This window comes from Haliotis rufescens, unplaced genomic scaffold (assembly GCF_023055435.1).
Source record: "Haliotis rufescens isolate VD_foot unplaced genomic scaffold, xgHalRufe1.0.p SCAF_7, whole genome shotgun sequence".
NCBI lineage: Eukaryota > Metazoa > Mollusca > Gastropoda > Lepetellida > Haliotidae > Haliotis > Haliotis rufescens.
In genome coordinates this window covers 13,740,545-13,759,489 of record NW_025964361.1, presented here as the reverse complement: position 1 = coordinate 13,759,489, position 18,945 = coordinate 13,740,545, and the positions used below count along the sequence as shown (strand labels likewise).

General features: G+C 40.3%; 2 protein-coding genes across 4 annotated transcripts in view; both read right to left on the bottom strand.

Annotated features, from left to right (window-relative positions):
* Window positions 1–2,822, bottom strand: part of LOC124141859 — a 44,459-nt gene extending 41,637 nt beyond the window's left edge. The window contains exon 1 of the mRNA XM_046510015.2: window positions 2,677–2,822. The gene's annotated coding sequence lies outside the window, so the exon portion shown is untranslated. The remainder of the gene's footprint in view (window positions 1–2,676) is intronic.
* Window positions 2,823–3,540: 718 nt separating this feature from the next.
* The window catches only part of LOC124141860 (cyclic nucleotide-binding domain-containing protein 2-like), a 35,863-nt gene continuing 20,458 nt past the window's right edge, over window positions 3,541–18,945 (bottom strand). For 2 of the 3 annotated variants that reach the window (XM_046510019.2, XM_046510018.2), the window contains exons 4-13: window positions 18,153–18,319; window positions 17,425–17,498; window positions 16,024–16,112; window positions 14,124–14,353; window positions 11,340–11,497; window positions 10,778–10,945; window positions 9,924–10,003; window positions 9,126–9,215; window positions 8,680–8,823; window positions 3,541–7,670 (exon numbers count right to left, since the gene is read on the bottom strand). In XM_046510019.2, coding sequence (XP_046365975.1) covers window positions 7,536–7,670; window positions 8,680–8,823; window positions 9,126–9,215; window positions 9,924–10,003; window positions 10,778–10,945; window positions 11,340–11,497; window positions 14,124–14,353; window positions 16,024–16,112; window positions 17,425–17,498; window positions 18,153–18,319 — 1,335 coding nt within the window. In that variant the 3' untranslated portion in view covers window positions 3,541–7,535. Of the gene's footprint in view, window positions 7,671–8,679; window positions 8,824–9,125; window positions 9,216–9,923; window positions 10,004–10,777; window positions 10,946–11,339; window positions 11,498–14,123; window positions 14,354–14,376; window positions 16,113–17,424; window positions 17,499–18,152; window positions 18,320–18,945 lie in introns of those variants that run through there. The other variant, XM_048388064.1, reaches the window with a different exon arrangement.

Sequence of the window (18,945 nt, the reverse complement as noted above, 5' to 3'; positions counted from 1 at the left end):
AGTCAGTCAGCTCACGTATATTACATAGCTGTACGGTGATGAGCTCATCGCATGCATGGTATGCAGATGTTTAGTAATGCAGCATTACATTATATATTGGGTATTTTGAGAAACACCAACGCATTGAAAACCTACAATGGATAAACAGCTGGGTTTAGGTATTGTCATGAACACCATGTGCTTATTTCAAGTATGCTATTGACATGATGAAATGTATATCCCTATCTATAGTGCACACATTGTCTGATCCCCGGCAGGCCGACTGAGGGTACAAATTAACCCGTCGTCGACGACAGGTTGTGAAATATTAACCACGACATGAACGACATGCCGATGCATCACTTTAAGTACACACTCCACCTGCGAGGCAGGTGAAGCTTATGTTACAGACAAAAGACAATATGTTTCTTTGATTATTTACGTGTACTCATTTCATACGTCTCTTTTTGTGTTCAGGTTGTCAATTTGGCGGTGGTATAGCCGAGTGGTTAAAGCGTTTGCTCGTCACGCTGAAGGCCAGGGTTCGATTCTTCACATGGGTACAATGTGTGAAGCCCATTTAGGTTTGCCCCGCCGTGATATTGCAGGAATATTGCAAAAAGTGCCGCAAAAATAATTAGGGCGTCAATGACATGTAAACAGTTGTTACGGCGTATATTGTCGCTGGCGTATTATTGACCCATGCGACAATATATGCCGAGGTTCACTGCACATATTGTTGGCAGAGCAAACAAAATAAACTTGGAGATGGCGATGTTGTTGATGATGATGGTCATGTTTATCATGATGATCATCATTACTTTAAAAGAAAACATGTTAGGCTTGTCGCCATCGACAATATATGCAGTAACAATAGTTCAAGCTAAACCACAACACATAATTTTACACAGCTTACCCTTTATCAGTACAAAGGACAAATTTAACAGAAACGGCCGTTAATCAGTAGTATTTATATAAACCTATGTAAAGGTCTGTTCGACTTGGACTGGTACAGTCGGTGGCGAGAATCCAAGGGGCATAACTCTTGCTACACTATCATTGATACACATCTCTGTTTGAACCGGCCATTTTAAAAAAGAACAAACACCTACGACTAAAATAGAAATGTATACCTTCACTGCAACAGAGCATCAGGCATGCCTTAATTAAGTATATGTACATGTCCACCTGACCATCATCTTGACCAAAAAGTCAAATATTCCTCAGCTAATCCATCATTCTGATCTCGAGATAACAAATTACCTGAAAATATAAAACCATCAAAAACTATTTGTATTGATACTCTATGAAAACATAATCAATGCCACTTTAACTTGAATCGATTACCAGTAAAGCTGGCAGATACTAGTAGGCATGTTTATAGCCCTGTCGGCTACCGCTGTCAGCAGAACGTCAGCTAAGTGTACCCACTCGAGGCACACCTGGGCAACACAGCCATGCGTTTGATCACCTGTGTGTGTAGAAGGGGGTTTACTTGCTGCACGTGTGTTTTCGTTGTTTCTTTATGAGCTGTGTAATAGAGCAGGATGAGGTAGCTACAGTGTGTCTTGAGTGAGCGGGACATGCTGCATATTTACGAGGCGGTGTCGTGTGGCTGGGTTTGTTTGTTGATTACTTTGCACTCCGATAAAGGTAAAGGTTTTAATCAAAGGAAGGGGTCATACTTAAACATACATTATACTTTGTCCAAGTACGTTGTTCTATCATGTATTTGTACATTTATTATTATTATTAGTAGTAGTAGTAGTAGTATTGTTGGATTCTCGTTAACGCGGACTCCGTTTCTTTGATACGTCGTTTAAGACGCTGTACTTTCCCCCACAGACTTTTGATCGCCATGTCTGTATTTCTCGAAAAAAAACCTGATAACTCGATATACATGTTTTGGAATGAAGGCTGAGCACACAATTTCATGAAAGAAATATTAAAATGTCCTCATTATGACCTATAAATCTAATAGGATATATAAATATACATCGGTAATTGCAAAATTAATCAGTAATATCATAAAATACACAAGCCATTAATAATTCGAAGGAGAATACCACGGGAGCTATGTAAGGTTTATGTAAGACATGAAGTACAGGATAATTACATTACAGGTTACTACCGATGTGACTTCATCAATGCATCATGTGAAATATGAACATGAACACTAGCGTGGCACAGATGAATGTATTGCCTTATAACCAGTACATCATCCGTACAATAAGCAATCTGTATAAGTTAGGTGTGTGTGTGTGCGTGTGTGTGCGTGTTTGTGTGTTTTGTGTGTGTGTGTGTTGTGTGTGTGTGTGTTGTGTTGTGTGTGTGTGTGTGTGTGTGTGTGTGTGTGTGTGTGTGTGTGTGTGTGTGTCATCCAGGAGTTCTGACAATCACAAATATTTGGACTCTCTTTTTGTATAGTTTATTATTTAATCCTTATACGCCTGGAGAAATCACTTTCGACTGTAAACATCCGCGTTGTTTGTTGATATATCGTCTTACTGATATATTGGCTACAAAGAAACCTCATTCCCTCGCTGATGGCTTTGTCTACAGTCGATGTACAAGTATCTCATCTTGGAAATGTCCGCATTTTTTTCTAATCATGATCCAATGAAAATCCAAATAGAACAACTTGGTCAATATTACATTACTTCTTGATATGTAACACTGATTGAATTTAAAACTCACCGTTTATTTCCAAAACGCACTGCCTATATATACATTCCTTGACCCGTCTCTCGAGTGTGCACAACAGCTGTGTTCCAGTGTGGGAGCCAATATAACAATAAATAATACCTATGCAGTAAGCATAATGTCCATAGCTACACATGCCACCTAAGTAATCCCAATACAATCAGTAGGAACCCAAGAAACCACACCGTCCTAACATTTCTTCCCAACAATCGAAGCATGAACGAATTTAGCAATAATCGGCTTGTGTTTCAACTGGAGGTGATAGACAGCTAGACAGAGTAAGTGTGTATAGTTCATTGTTTGTGTGTTGAATGGAACCATTAAACCATGTCAATAAAACTCATATCTCGCAGTATTAACATATTCGAAGCTGAGCCCAAGGGCGTGTCGGGATAATGTTATTACAGCGGTCGAGGGCTGCTTACGATACGGGTGTAAAATAAACCCCAATACCAAGACGAAGAGTTCTTAATAAATCTCCTTAACATGTTGTCCTATTCCGTTTGACATGTGTTGGGGACTTAGTGAATCGGAAAGAGTACACATAACGACATGGTTAACGTGTTATCAGTTGATCTAATGGACGTGGGCTTTGTGAATAGTACAAATCACCCACATGCCGCTATGATGGTTCTAAATAACAAAACTCCCGCACTTTTAGTTGTTGTCGATTGTTGGTGTGTGAAAATCTTTCTGGGAAGATGACAGATATTTATGATTCGGCAGTGGCACGATCAACATGTCATTAATATATTTATAACTTCTTTGATAAATAATGCCCATTCATCGTGAACTAATAAAAAACATCAATTTGAAAGGTGGGATTATTTACTGATTTAATCACTGAACTCGAAGAGAAACACACAAAAAATATTTATTCGAACCAATTATTGTACACACATTGATTAGTGCGCATGACCATTCGCACATTCAGCACAAGTGAGACACAAACTAGCGACAACCAAATTAATATGATATTTTACATAAATCACATCCATCACAAAATGAGATGATTTCTGGTAGTCATTGATAATTTTATGACACATCCCTGCATTTTCAAACGAAAGGTCACGGCGACATATTATTAAATCCACGGATTCACTCACTTTGTTTTTGGAAGAAAAGATAATCACTACTTACATTTTGTATAATTGAACAAACCAAATTCTATAAGCAAATAACCGACTTATCGATAATTCAACGCATGTTTGAGATGTGATAGATTAACACAGATTATAGTTGGTCAGCGTGAGAAAAAACGCAACCTTTAATCTACGGATCCTGATAGCTAAGGGACACAACTCTCAAAAGTGATGTTGGCTGTGACTCATATTTTCACTCTGCTTCGGAAGCCAATATATATAGTTGTATGTAACTGAATTATGCATGTGCTATAACTTTCACTGGTACTAATTGGGTTAAATTTGCCACGAATGATATATTTAATGCCCCTATCAGCAGTGAGGAAATACAAGAGAATATTCGTAAGTTGAAATGTTATAAAGCAGCTGGAACAGATTATGTAATCAGTGAAAAGTTTCAATGTTCAGGTAATATCCTTGTTCCATATTTACTAAGTCTTGTATTGTTCAATTCTCTACATGATAAAGGTGTTTTTCCTTCGGAATGGTCAAAAGCAATCATTGTTCCATTGCATAAAAAGGGTGATAAGGAAAATGTTGATAACTATCGGGGAATGTCTGTACTCAGTTGTTTTGGAAAATTATATATCATGATTCTTAATGGCAGATTAACGTTTTGCTCAGATGCAACGGGAAACATTTTGGAAGAACAGGCAGGATTTAGAGCTGGATATTCCACAATGGACAAAGTTTTCAATTTACAAGCTTGAATTACAAAATATATATCTCAAAAAGGGGAAGTAAATTATATGCTTGTTTTGTTGATTTCGCTAAGGCATTTGATTTCCGTTCAAAGAAAAAAACTCTGGCACTTCTTTGGTAAACATGGGTGGGCATCAAAGATGGAAAAATGATTAGAAGCCATTTACCAATCAGTTAAAGCTTCTGTACGAACCAATGGCTGTAACCTTACAAGTATGTTTGCTTGCCCTTTGGGAGTGCGTCAGGGTTGTGTATTAGGCCCATTCTTGCTCTCTTTCTTCATAAATGAGCTTGTTCTTGAAATTTAATCAAAATCTAAAAATGGCATCCAGTTATATCCGGATCTAAAAGAAATATTCCTTTTACTTTTTGCTGACGATGTTGTCCTTTTTTCTGATTCGGTATTGATCTTCAACGTCAAATCAATATTTTGAAAATTATTGTGACAAGTGGTCAGTGTCCGTCAATCTAAATAAAACTAAAGTTCTTGTTTTTAAAAGCGGTGGGAAATTATCAAAATTAGAGAAATTGATATACAAAGATGCACATATAGAAGTAGTTGCATCTTATACTAACCTTGGAATATTGTTTGCTCGGACTTTAGGTTGGAATAAATATCTAGAATCTACATCTGTTAAAGCTAAGAAAGTGTTGATGTCAATCCTACAAAGTTTGTTAAAATATGATAATCTGCCCTGTAATTTATACTTCCAAATTTTTGATACAAAGATGATGCCATATTTACTTTATGGATCAGAAATATGGGCTCATAGAAAATATGAGTGTATAGAAAAAGTTCATCTTTATGCGTGTAAACGTGTAATTGGGGTTCGATCCTCCACCCCAAATGATATTGTACTTAGGGAATGTGGCAGATATCAATATATTTTCGCTTAAGCGCTGTATAAATTATTTATTAAAACTAACGACTCTTCCATCCACGCGATTCCCAGTAAAAGCCCATAACATGCTGTTCTATCTCCACCACAATGCCAGTCACTCACGCAATAAAAATAATTGGGCAACAAACATCAAAATCACCCTTTTCAGTTTGTCAAGATGTTTATGTCCTTATTACTTCAAAGAGCTAAAGATTGTTTTCAGCAAATGTGGAAAGAAAAACTAAGAAATAGCAAATGTTACATATACCTATTCTCTCTTTAAACAACAATTTATACTGGAAGAATATCTAATATCTGTTACAACAAAAAATCTTCGAGTATCGCTTGCGCAGTTCAGAGCAGGTTATTGTGATAAAGATCTATAAAGGTATATTTAAAAAGTCTAATAATTTTGGTACATCTTGTAACCTTAATGTTGTAGAAAATGCTTGTGTGTAAATTCTATCTTCAATTAAGAAACAAGTATATTCCAAAGAAGTTTACATCTTATCCAAATATCACTTTGTTTTGCATACTCATGTCAACCTCAAATATTACTTTATTACAAAATATTGCATTGTACATACAGCAGGCATTGTTAGTTAGAAGAAACACGCATACGTTGTAAATACGTTGAACTATGGGCCTATGGCCTTTCAGTTTGCAATGAATAAAAAATTTGATAACCTCCACACAGACACAACCACAGAAACCTGGACGGTAACTTCAAGCAGGATGAAAACATTACGGTGAAGTACATGAAGCGACATATGTCCATCTGCAGGAAAAGGAACAACGTATAAATTATCATGCCTGACTGTCACAACATACAGCGTAACACAGAGTTGCATATCACATGTTTGTATAACAACAGCAAGTTGGACAAGTTCACAAAACAGGACCCACTTAATCGGCACAGCTCGTACTGTTGTGCGGTTCTGGAGGTAAGGCTTTATTAATATATTATCAACATCTGATTTGAGTATGCCTCTAAGAAACCTTGTGAGTGTGATAATAAGGTGGAATAAGGTGTTTGTAAGGAACGCAGATTAGTGGTGATGTTCTCGTGAATATGCCACGTGTTTGTCAAGAGGCCTTGTGAGGGTGAGATTATACGAGTCTGGAATAGTGTGTTTGTAAGGAACACAGATTAGAGGGATGCCGTTCTCGTGAACATCTGATATGTGTTTGTCAAGAGGCCTTGTGAGAGTGAGATTATACGAGTCTGGAATAGTGTGTTTGCAAGGAACACAGATATGGGGGATGCCGTCCTCGTGAACATCTGATATGTGTTTGTCACTGAGAGGCCTTGTGAGGGTGAGATTATACGAGTCTGGAATAGTGTGTTTGTAAGGAACACAGATTAGAGGGATGCCGTTCTCGTGAACATCTGACATGTGTATGTCACTGAGAGGCCTTGTGAGGGTGAGATTATACGAGTCTGGAATAGTGTGTTTGTAAGGAACACAGATATGGGGGATGCCGTCCTCGTGAACATCTGATATGTGTTTGTCACTGAGAGGCCTTGGAGTGTGAGATTGTGCGAGTCTGGAATAGTGTGTTTGTAAGGAACACAGATAAGAGGGATGCTGTTCTCGTGAACATCTGATATGTATATGCTTGTGAGACGCTACTTTTCAAAATAAACCATACAAACGTGAAAGCATCAGAGACTTTGTTAAGAAACATTTTACGTAATATAAAGTCCATTTCTAGCCGAATAACTGACGCATGTTCCTCACATATAATACAGTAGTAATTGGACGCACAAGGGTCTGCAATATATTCTGCTCAAAAGAAAGGGCGATTCTTTCACATGTCAGGAAACTTCATTACAGTAGTTTGTTTTCTGACATCTCTTAAGTAGTAGAGTTTACTTTGTGTGACGGCATCCACCACTTCCTCTCGAAGTTTAAAGATCCACTTCTGTTTGGATACAGACTGCTGCGTCAATGGCAGCACACAGTGCATCTCAATGTCGTTGCGACATTGAGATGATGTGTCCGATGTCGAAGAACGATGAAGATTTGGAAAGGCTTGGGTGCTTCTGGCAAGAACAATGCAAGGTTCTGGCATTACCCTGGCATGGCGAGTACACATACGACGTTGACAAGCAGACATGGTGACGTTACAAGTTCAGGAAATCCTGGAGATGTTTCCTGTACACCAAGTAGTCCGTGACGGTCAAGGCTTTATACGCCTCCCAGTTGGCCTTGTTTTGTAGCTTCTGCTGTAAACTGTCATCAGATGGAATCGGTTGAATCTGAACAGAATAATTTTCAAGACATATATATGTATGCAGATACTGAAACCACGTTATTCTGGAAACGCTGCCTATTGTGCATGGGCGAATAAGCTAGGTTTAACGCCGCTTTGAACACTATTCCAGTAAGCCTTCAGTTGATGACGTCTGACGGACAAAACCATGATTCGTCAATCCATTCATTTGTTAATCTGTCCGATTGCGCTGATAATCTTTCGGGTTATCGTGATTTCACTGTTTGTACTACTGTGTCGAGTAGAAAATAGATTCTGCTGATATTAAAGGTCATGTTATTGTTTTTCTTTGCCTTATGCCTTTGCCAATGTGTGTTAAACTTTGCTTCAGTGCTAGTGATATATATTTGCCTCTATATGTATTATCATTATATTCTACCAAGAAGCATTAGACCACACTCGACAGTAAAAGTTATTTCACCTCCTTCAATGGAACAATGTTAATTTGAAAGCTCATTGCTTCTGTTAAAGGCACGAGGAACATACTAACATACATGACGACTTTATTAAACTAATATTACTAACTTAATAAGTTAAATTTATAAATTAATACCACACAAACAGTGGGCATGATCAACGTCGCTTTGAACTGTGTGTGTCAGTTATGTCGGCATTTTAGCTTGATGTGGGAGGAGAGCCGGGAATGGTAATGCAGGGATAATATCTGTTCAATTTCCAACTCGTGTATGTGCCAAATGGGGAAGCGAGCCAAAAACGTGTGCCAATCAAGCAAAAATTGCAAGGCAGAATTCGAAACTAAAATTTTCATTTGCGTTATTCTTATATTAATTGTATTGAATCCGAAAAGCGGCAGTGTGTTATAAATCTTCACAGAGAGTGGTTTTACGCCTGTAAGATATGCCGTTCACAAATTGATCACAGTTAATTTACCGTTTAATGAACTATTGATGATTGTATAATTTAGGAGAGAAAATCATAACAAAGCTTTAATCCTGACCAGCAGTTCAGGGGCAATGGAAGTCTTGGGTACCCACCATTCTCCGCATTCTTTTCGCCGTGCTCTCAGACAGGTGATGTAGGAAGAACTTTCGGTTTATAAGGACACACTCGGCGCCATCGGAAACGAGGCTTGTGTTGGTGGTGGTCCCCATCATGCTGAAGACTGCCTGCTCTAGGCCCTGTCGTTGAGTAAAAATGACAAAATCGGTTTAAACAAGCTTTCCCACCACCGGTCCATGTCTGACAATGTGTATACGTTTAACGATATGTTAGGACATCGTTCAACTCATCCAACCACTACGTTCTGATTATTTTCATTTGTAACTTCGTATTGGATAACGATCAACAACTTATCTCATCAAATCAGCCGGCAAAAACAATCTTAAAATCAAAATATGTCTACGTGTTATTGAACTACAATTTCAATACATCTAATATCGCTCTGATATGATTTTTTTACACATTTCTGCAATACACGTACGTAAATCTCTTTAGGGCCCAGTTTCTGTATCTGGACAAACACTTTTTCTTGGCAATCGCTGTTGGTTGAGGTTTTCTTCCTCGGTGGGATCTGAAATAGATTACAGTCTAATGACTCAGGGTTATAATCGGGGCGAGTCTTGAGATCCAGCCTAGGTTGGCTGTGGTTTTCAAGAACATGTGCTTCAACTTGTTACACGCAAATACTGTCAAAACGTCATCGACCAACTGAGTAACGCAAGTTGTTCATGACAATCCAATGATCAGTAAACAAGACAAAGATTTGATTCTAAAATCTTACACCGACCACATACCAGATACACGTTTGTGCCCCTGGCTCACAAACAGGACGATGTAAATGGTTTGCGTCTCATTTAGCTAATACATGGTGTACTTAGTGTTCATTCAGTGTTCTCTGTTCCGTGCACAACAATACAATTATGTCTATTGCATTGGTGATATAAAACCGGAAGGCTTGGTAATTCTCAAAGGCTCCCAACATCTTGCAATGACCACGATCCTGACCATCCATATTATCCAGTCAGATAACCCGAAACATACAACACTTCCCACTTTGGCAGTCGACCAATGAAAGTACGTGACATTAAACTTTACCTTCCCCAATGAAGTAGCACAGTGTGAGTATCGCTTTTCCATGATTGTATGATATATGACATATCGATTATCTTACTCACATACAATATAACCTTTCTGTTTGGGAGAACTGGTTCAGACTGATACTTTATTGGAAATAATTCAAATTAATTGTTTAGACATTGATGCGGCAGTGTATTCTTACCTCATTAAACAGGTCTATGAGGCTGTCGTGGTCCAGCATCTCATCTAACTCCCGGACGTGATCCTCCGCAGACTGTGCCACTGGAAAGAAAACATATCGCTGCAGTACCTTTCTCTTGTCGACAGATGACATAACCGATACATGTGCTATTTGTTTGTCCTTTCCCTTAATAGGATTATTACTTGTGCATGCATAAGATCCTCATCAATCTACTGATGTTAGTGAGTGAGTGAGTGAGTTAGTGGGGTTTTCGCCGCTTTTAACATTAATCCAGTTATATCACTGCGTGTCAGCTTAATGTGGGAGGAAAGCCCGAAGTGATGCAGGTCTCATACGTTTACCACTTCGGTGAAACCCACGAGCACGGGTATGGTGCTGACAAACCTAGAAACATAATCGATCCCACAATCATGGGTTTCTGGCGTGCCCAAAGGACGAAACACCCCACAGCGAATCGCGGCGCCTTAGACGACTGGCCCCCTTACTGATGTTAGGGGCTTTTAATGAACATGGCAACAGGGGGACCTGAAATTTACTTGAAAGTATTAATACCCTAAAACAATAATCGACATTTTTTAACATATCCCCCTGACTTTCACCTAGACACTGTTCTGTCATCGAGAAGTAAATAAGAATTAATTCTGTTTTAATCAGAATACAATTTTTTAATAGATTTTCTCCAAAGTTGGAACTTTCAACATTCCTGTGTATATTTGCAAATAATTGATACCACTGCTCAAGAACGACAGTGATGGAGCAGTCAGACAGCGGTTCATACTGACGCTTGTTAAGCAGCTGAACCTGGGTGAACTGGTTCACTAAACACTGACAGAATCCCAGTACGTGAAACATACGTTCCTCCTGACTTCGGGCTGTGATTACAGGTAGGCATGTGACTGCCTGTCGTCGTCTTCCCGTCTTCTTTTCGTTCCTCCGGCGGTGGCGAGACTTCAAGAGACTGCGGGGCACACATTCTTCAGGCGTCTCCCGGGCTGACAGCGGAAGAGACACACTCCCAAACCCTGCATAATAACATAGGATTGCTGGTATCAACAACACACGTGTACTCCCTGAAGAGAATTAATCCTTGGCACAAATTCGCTTCACAATACCATGAAGAGCATATCCCAACATATGAGTACTCGAAAATGACAAGAGTATCCATGACAAGGAATATTATTCTTGTTCATCCAGGAGAGTATATCCTGTACAAAGGCAATGTTGTAAAAAATTAAGAAGCGCATAGCATTGACACATATTTGACATACATATCAGTCTCAATCAATGGAGGAAGTACTCCATCATTGGGTTGATCCGAAAAATATTTTTTTGTGACACACACGTCAGAGTGAACATATTCTGTTCTCTCGTTTGAAGGTGGACTTGTATAGTAGAACAAGAAGTAACAGAACTTACTGGCGTGATCTGTGTTGATCTTATTCTTGTCGGTGTAGTCGTTCTTCTCGAAGGTGGGTTTGGTTGCGTACAGAGACTTGAGCACGCGGCAGGATCCGGTGAGGATGACGTAGATCCAGTCGGTTGTGTTGCTCTCCTTGCACAGGAGGACGCCTCGCCTGTCAGAATATTTGCATCATCGTAAGAGTGAGCGAGTGAGTTTTACGCCGCTTTTAGCAATATTCTAGCTATATATCACGGCGGGGGACACCAGAAAAGGGCTCCACACATTGTACCCATGTCGGGAATAGAACCCGGGTCTTCGGCATGACGAGCGAACGCTTTAACCACTAGGCTATCCGACCGTCCCTCATCGTTAGAACACGTATCTCAGACGATGTGTATACTGTGTGGCGCTTTTAGCACTGCTTACAAACAGGGAGGAAGTTGGGGGTATTGTGGGAATGTCTTTAATGAAGCGTGAAAGGCTTGAGAGTCGGTTTTTTTATATTTAGGACTGGGATTTATAGATATTCGAATGTGTTCCAACTAATTTATAAAAATGAATGTTAGAATTCTTCTATCACATAACTTTAGACGAGAGATGGTAAATATAATCAGTATTTTTCAAACATGAATGAAATAGGTAAGGTGAGGTGAACTGGGGTTTACCATCGCGTCCAAGATTTTTGCATTTATATAGCGACATGCATGCACGTGTGTGTGTGTATGTGTATGTTGCTGCTTGTTTAAGTCCGGACTGATGCCGATTTATAGTGCCAGCCCATTGACATACCATGCCGCAGTTTAACATGAATACCCCACTCAGACAAAATATACTGACTCCAAACCGACGAGTCCTTTTTTTAGCCCGTTAATGCCGAACGCCAGACAACAACGGAAGCGGTACAAATGAAATAATCTCATTGTTACATGTATCAACAACAATTAATGATTAAGTGTTGTGAAAACGAATGATGTTTTACCCTGCCGAAAATCTTATCAAGAACAGTGCTATCGAAACGTGAACAACAATAAGTTTTCACGTCATTACATGTCAGGTCAATAAAGGCGATTCTATTGCGCATCAAATCATTATTATACGTGTGCTTCAATGGATTTTGAGAAACACGCTTATCTTGCACCGCGCGGATACTAAAACCTGTACCTTGTAGACAATGAACACACACTGGTGTTGTTGTTCTACATGACAGTTGTTTGTGACACGAGGAAGTAAGTACTAACACATATGTACACATACATTGGATATAATTCCCGTGTCTTAACATGGCAGCAACTCAACTCATCGCCGCAAATACCTGAACTGTATGTAGACCTTTAAATAGTTCAGATGACATAAACACAACTTGATTCTGATCGAAAAGAGCGAAGTAATTAGATTTCATGGATTCGAAGAATTAATGCTGTGTAGGTTAAGGGACATGATATTGGGGTGGTACTGATGGGGGACATTTACATGCGCCTCGCATCTCCCACGGCGTAATACATTTACAGCCTGACAAAGACTTTACAATAACGTCACACACATTTCAGATTGACTTCCAGAACGTCATGTCTGAAGTCCTGAAACGATAAGACCAATGTGCTTCGTAGAATTAAGATGAGAATAAATTCTTAATGATCGACGTTTCGCGGAAACGTCAGGCAGGTGTTCAACGGGTCGGTACTTAAATTATTTCTTCGAAAGTATCAGGACAATATTTTGCATGACCTAATACCACACAAGCGCACAAAGTACATTGGATGTAGGACTCTCACTATTGTCCATAATAAATAAGATGTTTTAAGCTGTGCGTAATTGCATCCGTTTGGCGTGCCAAGATCATTAGGCGCCACAGAAACATTCAGTCTTGGGATCGAATACCAGATTCGCTTTGATAATGTTTCCAGGTTTGTCAGCATCACTCCCACGGGTATGACAGCCTGCATCAGTCCGGCTTTCCTACCACATAACGCTAACTCACTGCTCAGAGAGTGGAGTCAAACCAAACTCACTCACTCACTCTCTGATAAGCTGTAACTCGTGATGTGAATAGTGATGTTGATCGTGATGACTTACAGCATTATGTACTATAACCACAACGTTGGTCTACGAGGCTAAAGATGGCGTTCGGTGGCATCATATGTTCCTGGTTTAACAGTCCTCTTAGTCAGAGGGTAAACGTCTGAGACCTGCATCACTTCGGGCTTTCCTCCCACATTAGGCTGACACGCCGCGATATAACTGGAATACTGTTAAAAGCGGCGTTAAACCCAACTCACTCACTCACTCTTAGTCTGAGGGGCACGATTTTCTGTCCGGGAACTTCATAATTAGATCTTAGATAACAGCGTTTTTCTGTCGCCATTGACACATGATAGCTAAGGACTATGATTTCTAAGATACAGTGTCCGGTTGAGGTCGTGGGTCTGTAGCAGCAACGGTCCTGACAAAACACCAAAGCATCCAGGTCTTCAATTGGCTGTGAGGTGGTTAGTTGTATAAACGGTCGCCGTCACGCCTCTGACCCAGGTCTTATTGATTATATTCGTGCAATGTGCGCAAACATTATTTTATTCTCCTAAAACAATCACATTTGGAAGTTACATTCTAAGAAATTCAGTGCACATGAACATGACTACATATTATCGTATTCTAAATTTTGTGAATGTGGTAACATTGTTACTATGGAAGTACGATAATATTTTAACTGACACACCGGTAAAACATGCAACCAAAAGCACTAAATACCAAGAGGTAGTAATGGACATCGGCCTGTGTGATGCTTGCTAATGGTGTCTCACCTGAAGTAGGTGTAGATGCAGGTCCTCGGGTCGTTGTAGGGGAGAACCTCCAAAGGCCATCCACGCAAGGTGTCGATGGAACGAAGGAATGTGATGTGGTCTGGTTCTTTGTTTTTCTCCACGTTCATGAAGATGTCGATGAAGTCTTGTCTCCCCACTGCGAGGAGCTCCACGTCGTTCTTGCACGTGACAGTCGCGCTGCGCCGTGCCCCATGCATCAGGGCCAACTCCTGTAGGGGTACGACAGGGGGGTGTCATACATGACACCGACATTGTAATGAAGGGAATTGATTTTACTTGTTTCAACTCAACATATGTCAGCATTATAATAATTGATTGAACCATGATGAGTTCCTCCGCCGTGGTATTGTGGGAAGGGTTGCGTGCTGTGATTTGGCAATTTCCGTTTAGTAGTCGTGCAATGTTGGGGCAAAATCTTCAGCTATTATGCTATAATACGGTTACGTTTAGGATACCCGATCATATTTGAAGCTTCCGAATGTATGACGGTATCTTTCATAAAAGAGGTACACACCCCGTCACCTCTACCCAAAGCCAACCCACCCACGCTCTGGATCAGAAAATGGAATATTGCTACATACGACACAAAATTATACTCTCTCATTAATGACAGCCTCAACATTATTCCACCAGTACTATCTTTAAAGTATTACTAAACACGCAAAGCCAGTGGTCGATGGCCCATTGGCGTCACTAACATGTAAATTATATACCTTCAGGCAAAAAGGCATTTGCCCACACACCATTCTCCACGGTTTGAATTCTCTTCGTTCTCAGACACAACACAGAATTCTCTGTGTACTGTTAATCACACAAACGTGTGGACAAATATCTAAAATTCACCACCAAACTGACAATATCTTTAACATTTTAAAATGTCACCAAAACAGTTTTTAAAATGCAGGAAAGAGTATTCAAGACAATAGGATTCGCGAGATGTTAGCTTCCCCTCTATGTATGTGGCCGACACAAAGGCCTGAGCTTCACACCTGCCAGGGAGAGGACGCCGGCGGGGTACGATGGCAGACTATGAACCACCCATTTCTTTCCGTGGGTCGGGTGTGCGCCGCAATCAATTTCATGTTTTGTATGTATTTTAGTCTTTTCCATTTCTTACACTAATACAGGAATGGAGAAAGCTAACTTGACAACTGTGTGTTTTATATATTTATTTGACGTTTTCTCTGCCAAATAAATAAACATAATATGCTTGTACGGCTTTCTGAAAATGCTTACACTTCTTTGTTGTTTATATCAAGAAACACTGCACATGGTTAATATTAAATTTGTGAATTTACGATATTTATAAAAATACTTACCATCCCTAAAAGCTACGTTCGTCCTGAACGACGATTACAGCGCGTCTTTAATTATTTATAAGAGACTTCTGACTCGTCGCTATGGTTACCTTTGTTCTCAGGAAAGGTGTGTAAACCCCTCCACCGATAGTCGTTTCGTTACGATGTGGGACTACTAGATATATTGCAGAAGCTAGCTGCAAATCAACATCAAACACTGTCGGTTTCAAAATCAGGACGGCTTTAGGATATAGATAAATAGTGTTTGTTGCACGTTAGCGTCAGTTCTGAGGTGCACCATTCGATGAGTTTAAGTGAATACATGTTGTTTTAGGCCACTGTCAGGAACATCCCAGCTATATTGCCGCGACATGTGAATAATCGAACTTCAGGCAAACATGTGGTTGACAGCATGAGCAGCAACGATTCATGTCATGGTGGTATGATGATGTACAGTCAGTCAGATGGATCATAACGTCCCACTACTCTAACTCGGCTCTCAGACAATCGTGGGGTACTGGGACCTGCACTGAACCTGACTACCCGCGTTGTTCACTGTGAGGAGTGAACATGTATCCTACCCCGAAACTGTTCCCCTTCTTCAGCATGGCGGCTGTGTGTCCATATTGTTCCTGTGTCTGTCTGTTCGTCTCCAATATAGTCACCACCGCTGAAAAACAAAACATAATCGCCTACTTTGAGGTATTTGAGGTGTGCGTGTTGTTTGACGCCATATGTTACGAAGTAATGTTTAACGCGGTAAATTGTAATTAACTGCGGTAAAATGTAATAACACTGGGGTTAAATGTAAGACTGCGGTAATCTGTAATAAAAACTGCGGTAAATTGTAACTTTCGTAACACCGTACTCGTCCATATTCCAGCTATATGTCGACGGCCTGTGAATACCTGACTGACTGATATTTTGTCCAAAGGAACTATTTCGCGATCGTGGCTATAGCTATAAATGATATTCTACTGTTAAAAGAAGGATTTTCGATTGACAACACATCCGTACAGGCGAAGATTTTGACGTATGTCCTCATATTCCAATTTCATAGCTCGATGCTCATGATGCCAATCACTGGGTTGCCTGACCTTGACGCGATTATTTACAGACCTCCTATAGCTGGAATATTGTTGAGTGCGGCGTTAAACAGCAAACAAACAAAGATGTCGACGTCCATGTAATTGGTCCGGAGAAGCTGTCTGTGCGCGCGACTATATAATGCTTATCGTAAGAGGCGACTAACCTGGTCGGGTGGTCAGGCTCGCTGACTTGGTTGAAGCAAGTCATCGATCCCAATTGCGTGGATCGATGCTCATGATATCAATCACTCGATTGTCTGTTCCAGACCCGATTATATACAGATCGCCGTCATACAACTGGAATTTTGCTGAGTGCGGCGTAAAACAACAAACCAACCAACCAACTATCTGTGTGCAAGCACGGAACGGTTGAGTTGATGAAGAAGGGTCTGACTCATTATTTTATAACTGAAAAGGGTCAGTTATATAAGCATGATGTAGCGAGAGAGTTCAAAGGTAACATACATTTAGCACTTCAGTAAACCTTCTCGTGCACGAGTCTGGTGTTCAAAATTTAAGCGTTGTAGTCGAACCCACGACTAAAGGATTATTGCACGGTTGAGGGACCCAGACGGCGAATTACGGTTCATCGGGCCACTGAGCAAACAGTAACACTTCCAGCTATATTGAACAAGACGTCTGTACATAAACGTACAGTGAAACCGTTATTCCGGACCCCGTTTTTCCGGAATCTCCGCATTACGGTCGATCACGTCACGAAGTTCATTGGTTGTCTTTTCAGCGATCTTACCACGAACATGTGAATTGCTAACCCGAAAATTTGTTTATCCAGATGAGTTCACCGTGGCTGGATCCGGAGTAACAGGGTTACACTGTACAGGATACATCACGTATTATTCAACTGGACCTGCTTTAAAGTGTGTTCACACTTACCGACACCAGAGAGGATGAAGTAGAAGTTCTCAGCCACATGGCCTTGTCGAATAATTACTCTCTTTCGTTCGAAACTGAAATAAAGATCGACCAGCCTATCTCAAATACGAAATAACTGACAGTGTGTAGATTGTTTGACATTGTCTGTTCTTTAACGCCGCACTCCGCAATATCGCAGCTTTATGACGGCGGCCTTTACATAAACACAATAAATCCATTTTTTCGCCAATGGCGAGAAACACAGGCTGCTGGAACTAGTTCTGACCCGGAATCCACTCGTTGCTCAAAAGTTGATCTTTTACAGATATGTTATCAATAGTTATTTCTAATGACGCCAAAGACTTGTTATCAGCAACTCGAATGGTTTGCGAGAAGGTACTTTACTCGTGAATATAACCATGATCAACACACATTGAGTTTAAAGAAGATTATACAATATTACCTGCAGTGAATAAAAAACAATGATCAAGTTTGATTTTTTATGGTTTATCTTGAAGTACCACGACACTGTTAAGCGACCAGCAACGCTAGTAACACAGTGAATGGCAAAGGGAATTTTGTTTATCCCCAATTTCATTACATTCCAACTACACCACGGCGTCAGTCCAGTCGATTCTTGACTATTCCAGTCTGTTCTTCATGGCAATATGGGTACGATGACACACAGTGTTCACAATCGGCCTTCCTTTGAGTATGATCTGATGGCATGTCTGGGGCTGGATACTTACTGTTCATACCAGCCCACCCTCACAAGGGACCGCTGCATCTTGATGGGAAACTCCCCGAACGCGTCTACAGCCTGTTTGAGAGATGCTAGAGCGAGATGCAGCTGCTCTTCCGTCCTGTCCGCAGGGTCAATGGACAGGATCGCCTTGGCCTCGGTACTGAGCTGAGCCTGGGAGAACAGTCAATAACAGCAACATGTACCGTGTCATTACAAGTCATTGACATCCAGAACTGGCTTCTTTGGGAGACATCGCCAGGTTGAGACCAAGCAATACCTTCTTTGAGATGTGACTACAATAAAACTGCATCGCAATGCTTTGCAGATCATTGTGACGTCGTCGGTTACCAGGAGATCACAATCAAATTACATCACTATTCCTTGTTCTACTGCTAGAAAGTTGTACTTTAACATTTAAAACACGATTGTTACTGTTCAGAAACTGAACCTGAATCTCACCCAAGTGTTGTTTGATATCAATTAAGACTTGACTTTCACTTTGTGTGAGTTCATTGGAGTATGAACCTTTATAGAGTGAGGGCTGAACTGTTCCAGCTCCTACGTTCATTCAGGTTTATACTCCAATGAAGTAAGTTCGTACAACTTTAATATCATTATTGTATACCTCGAGGCTCAAGGGATGTATTAAACATTTTCATTTAGTACGTGTGACTTCATGTTTACTCTGACAGCCAAACAACAACCTACAGTAACATGGAATAAAGTAGTTCATCAACAGGAGTGGCTACATGAGCGTTTGCCTGCTCAACTTTCTCTACTGGGACACATCTTGTGTG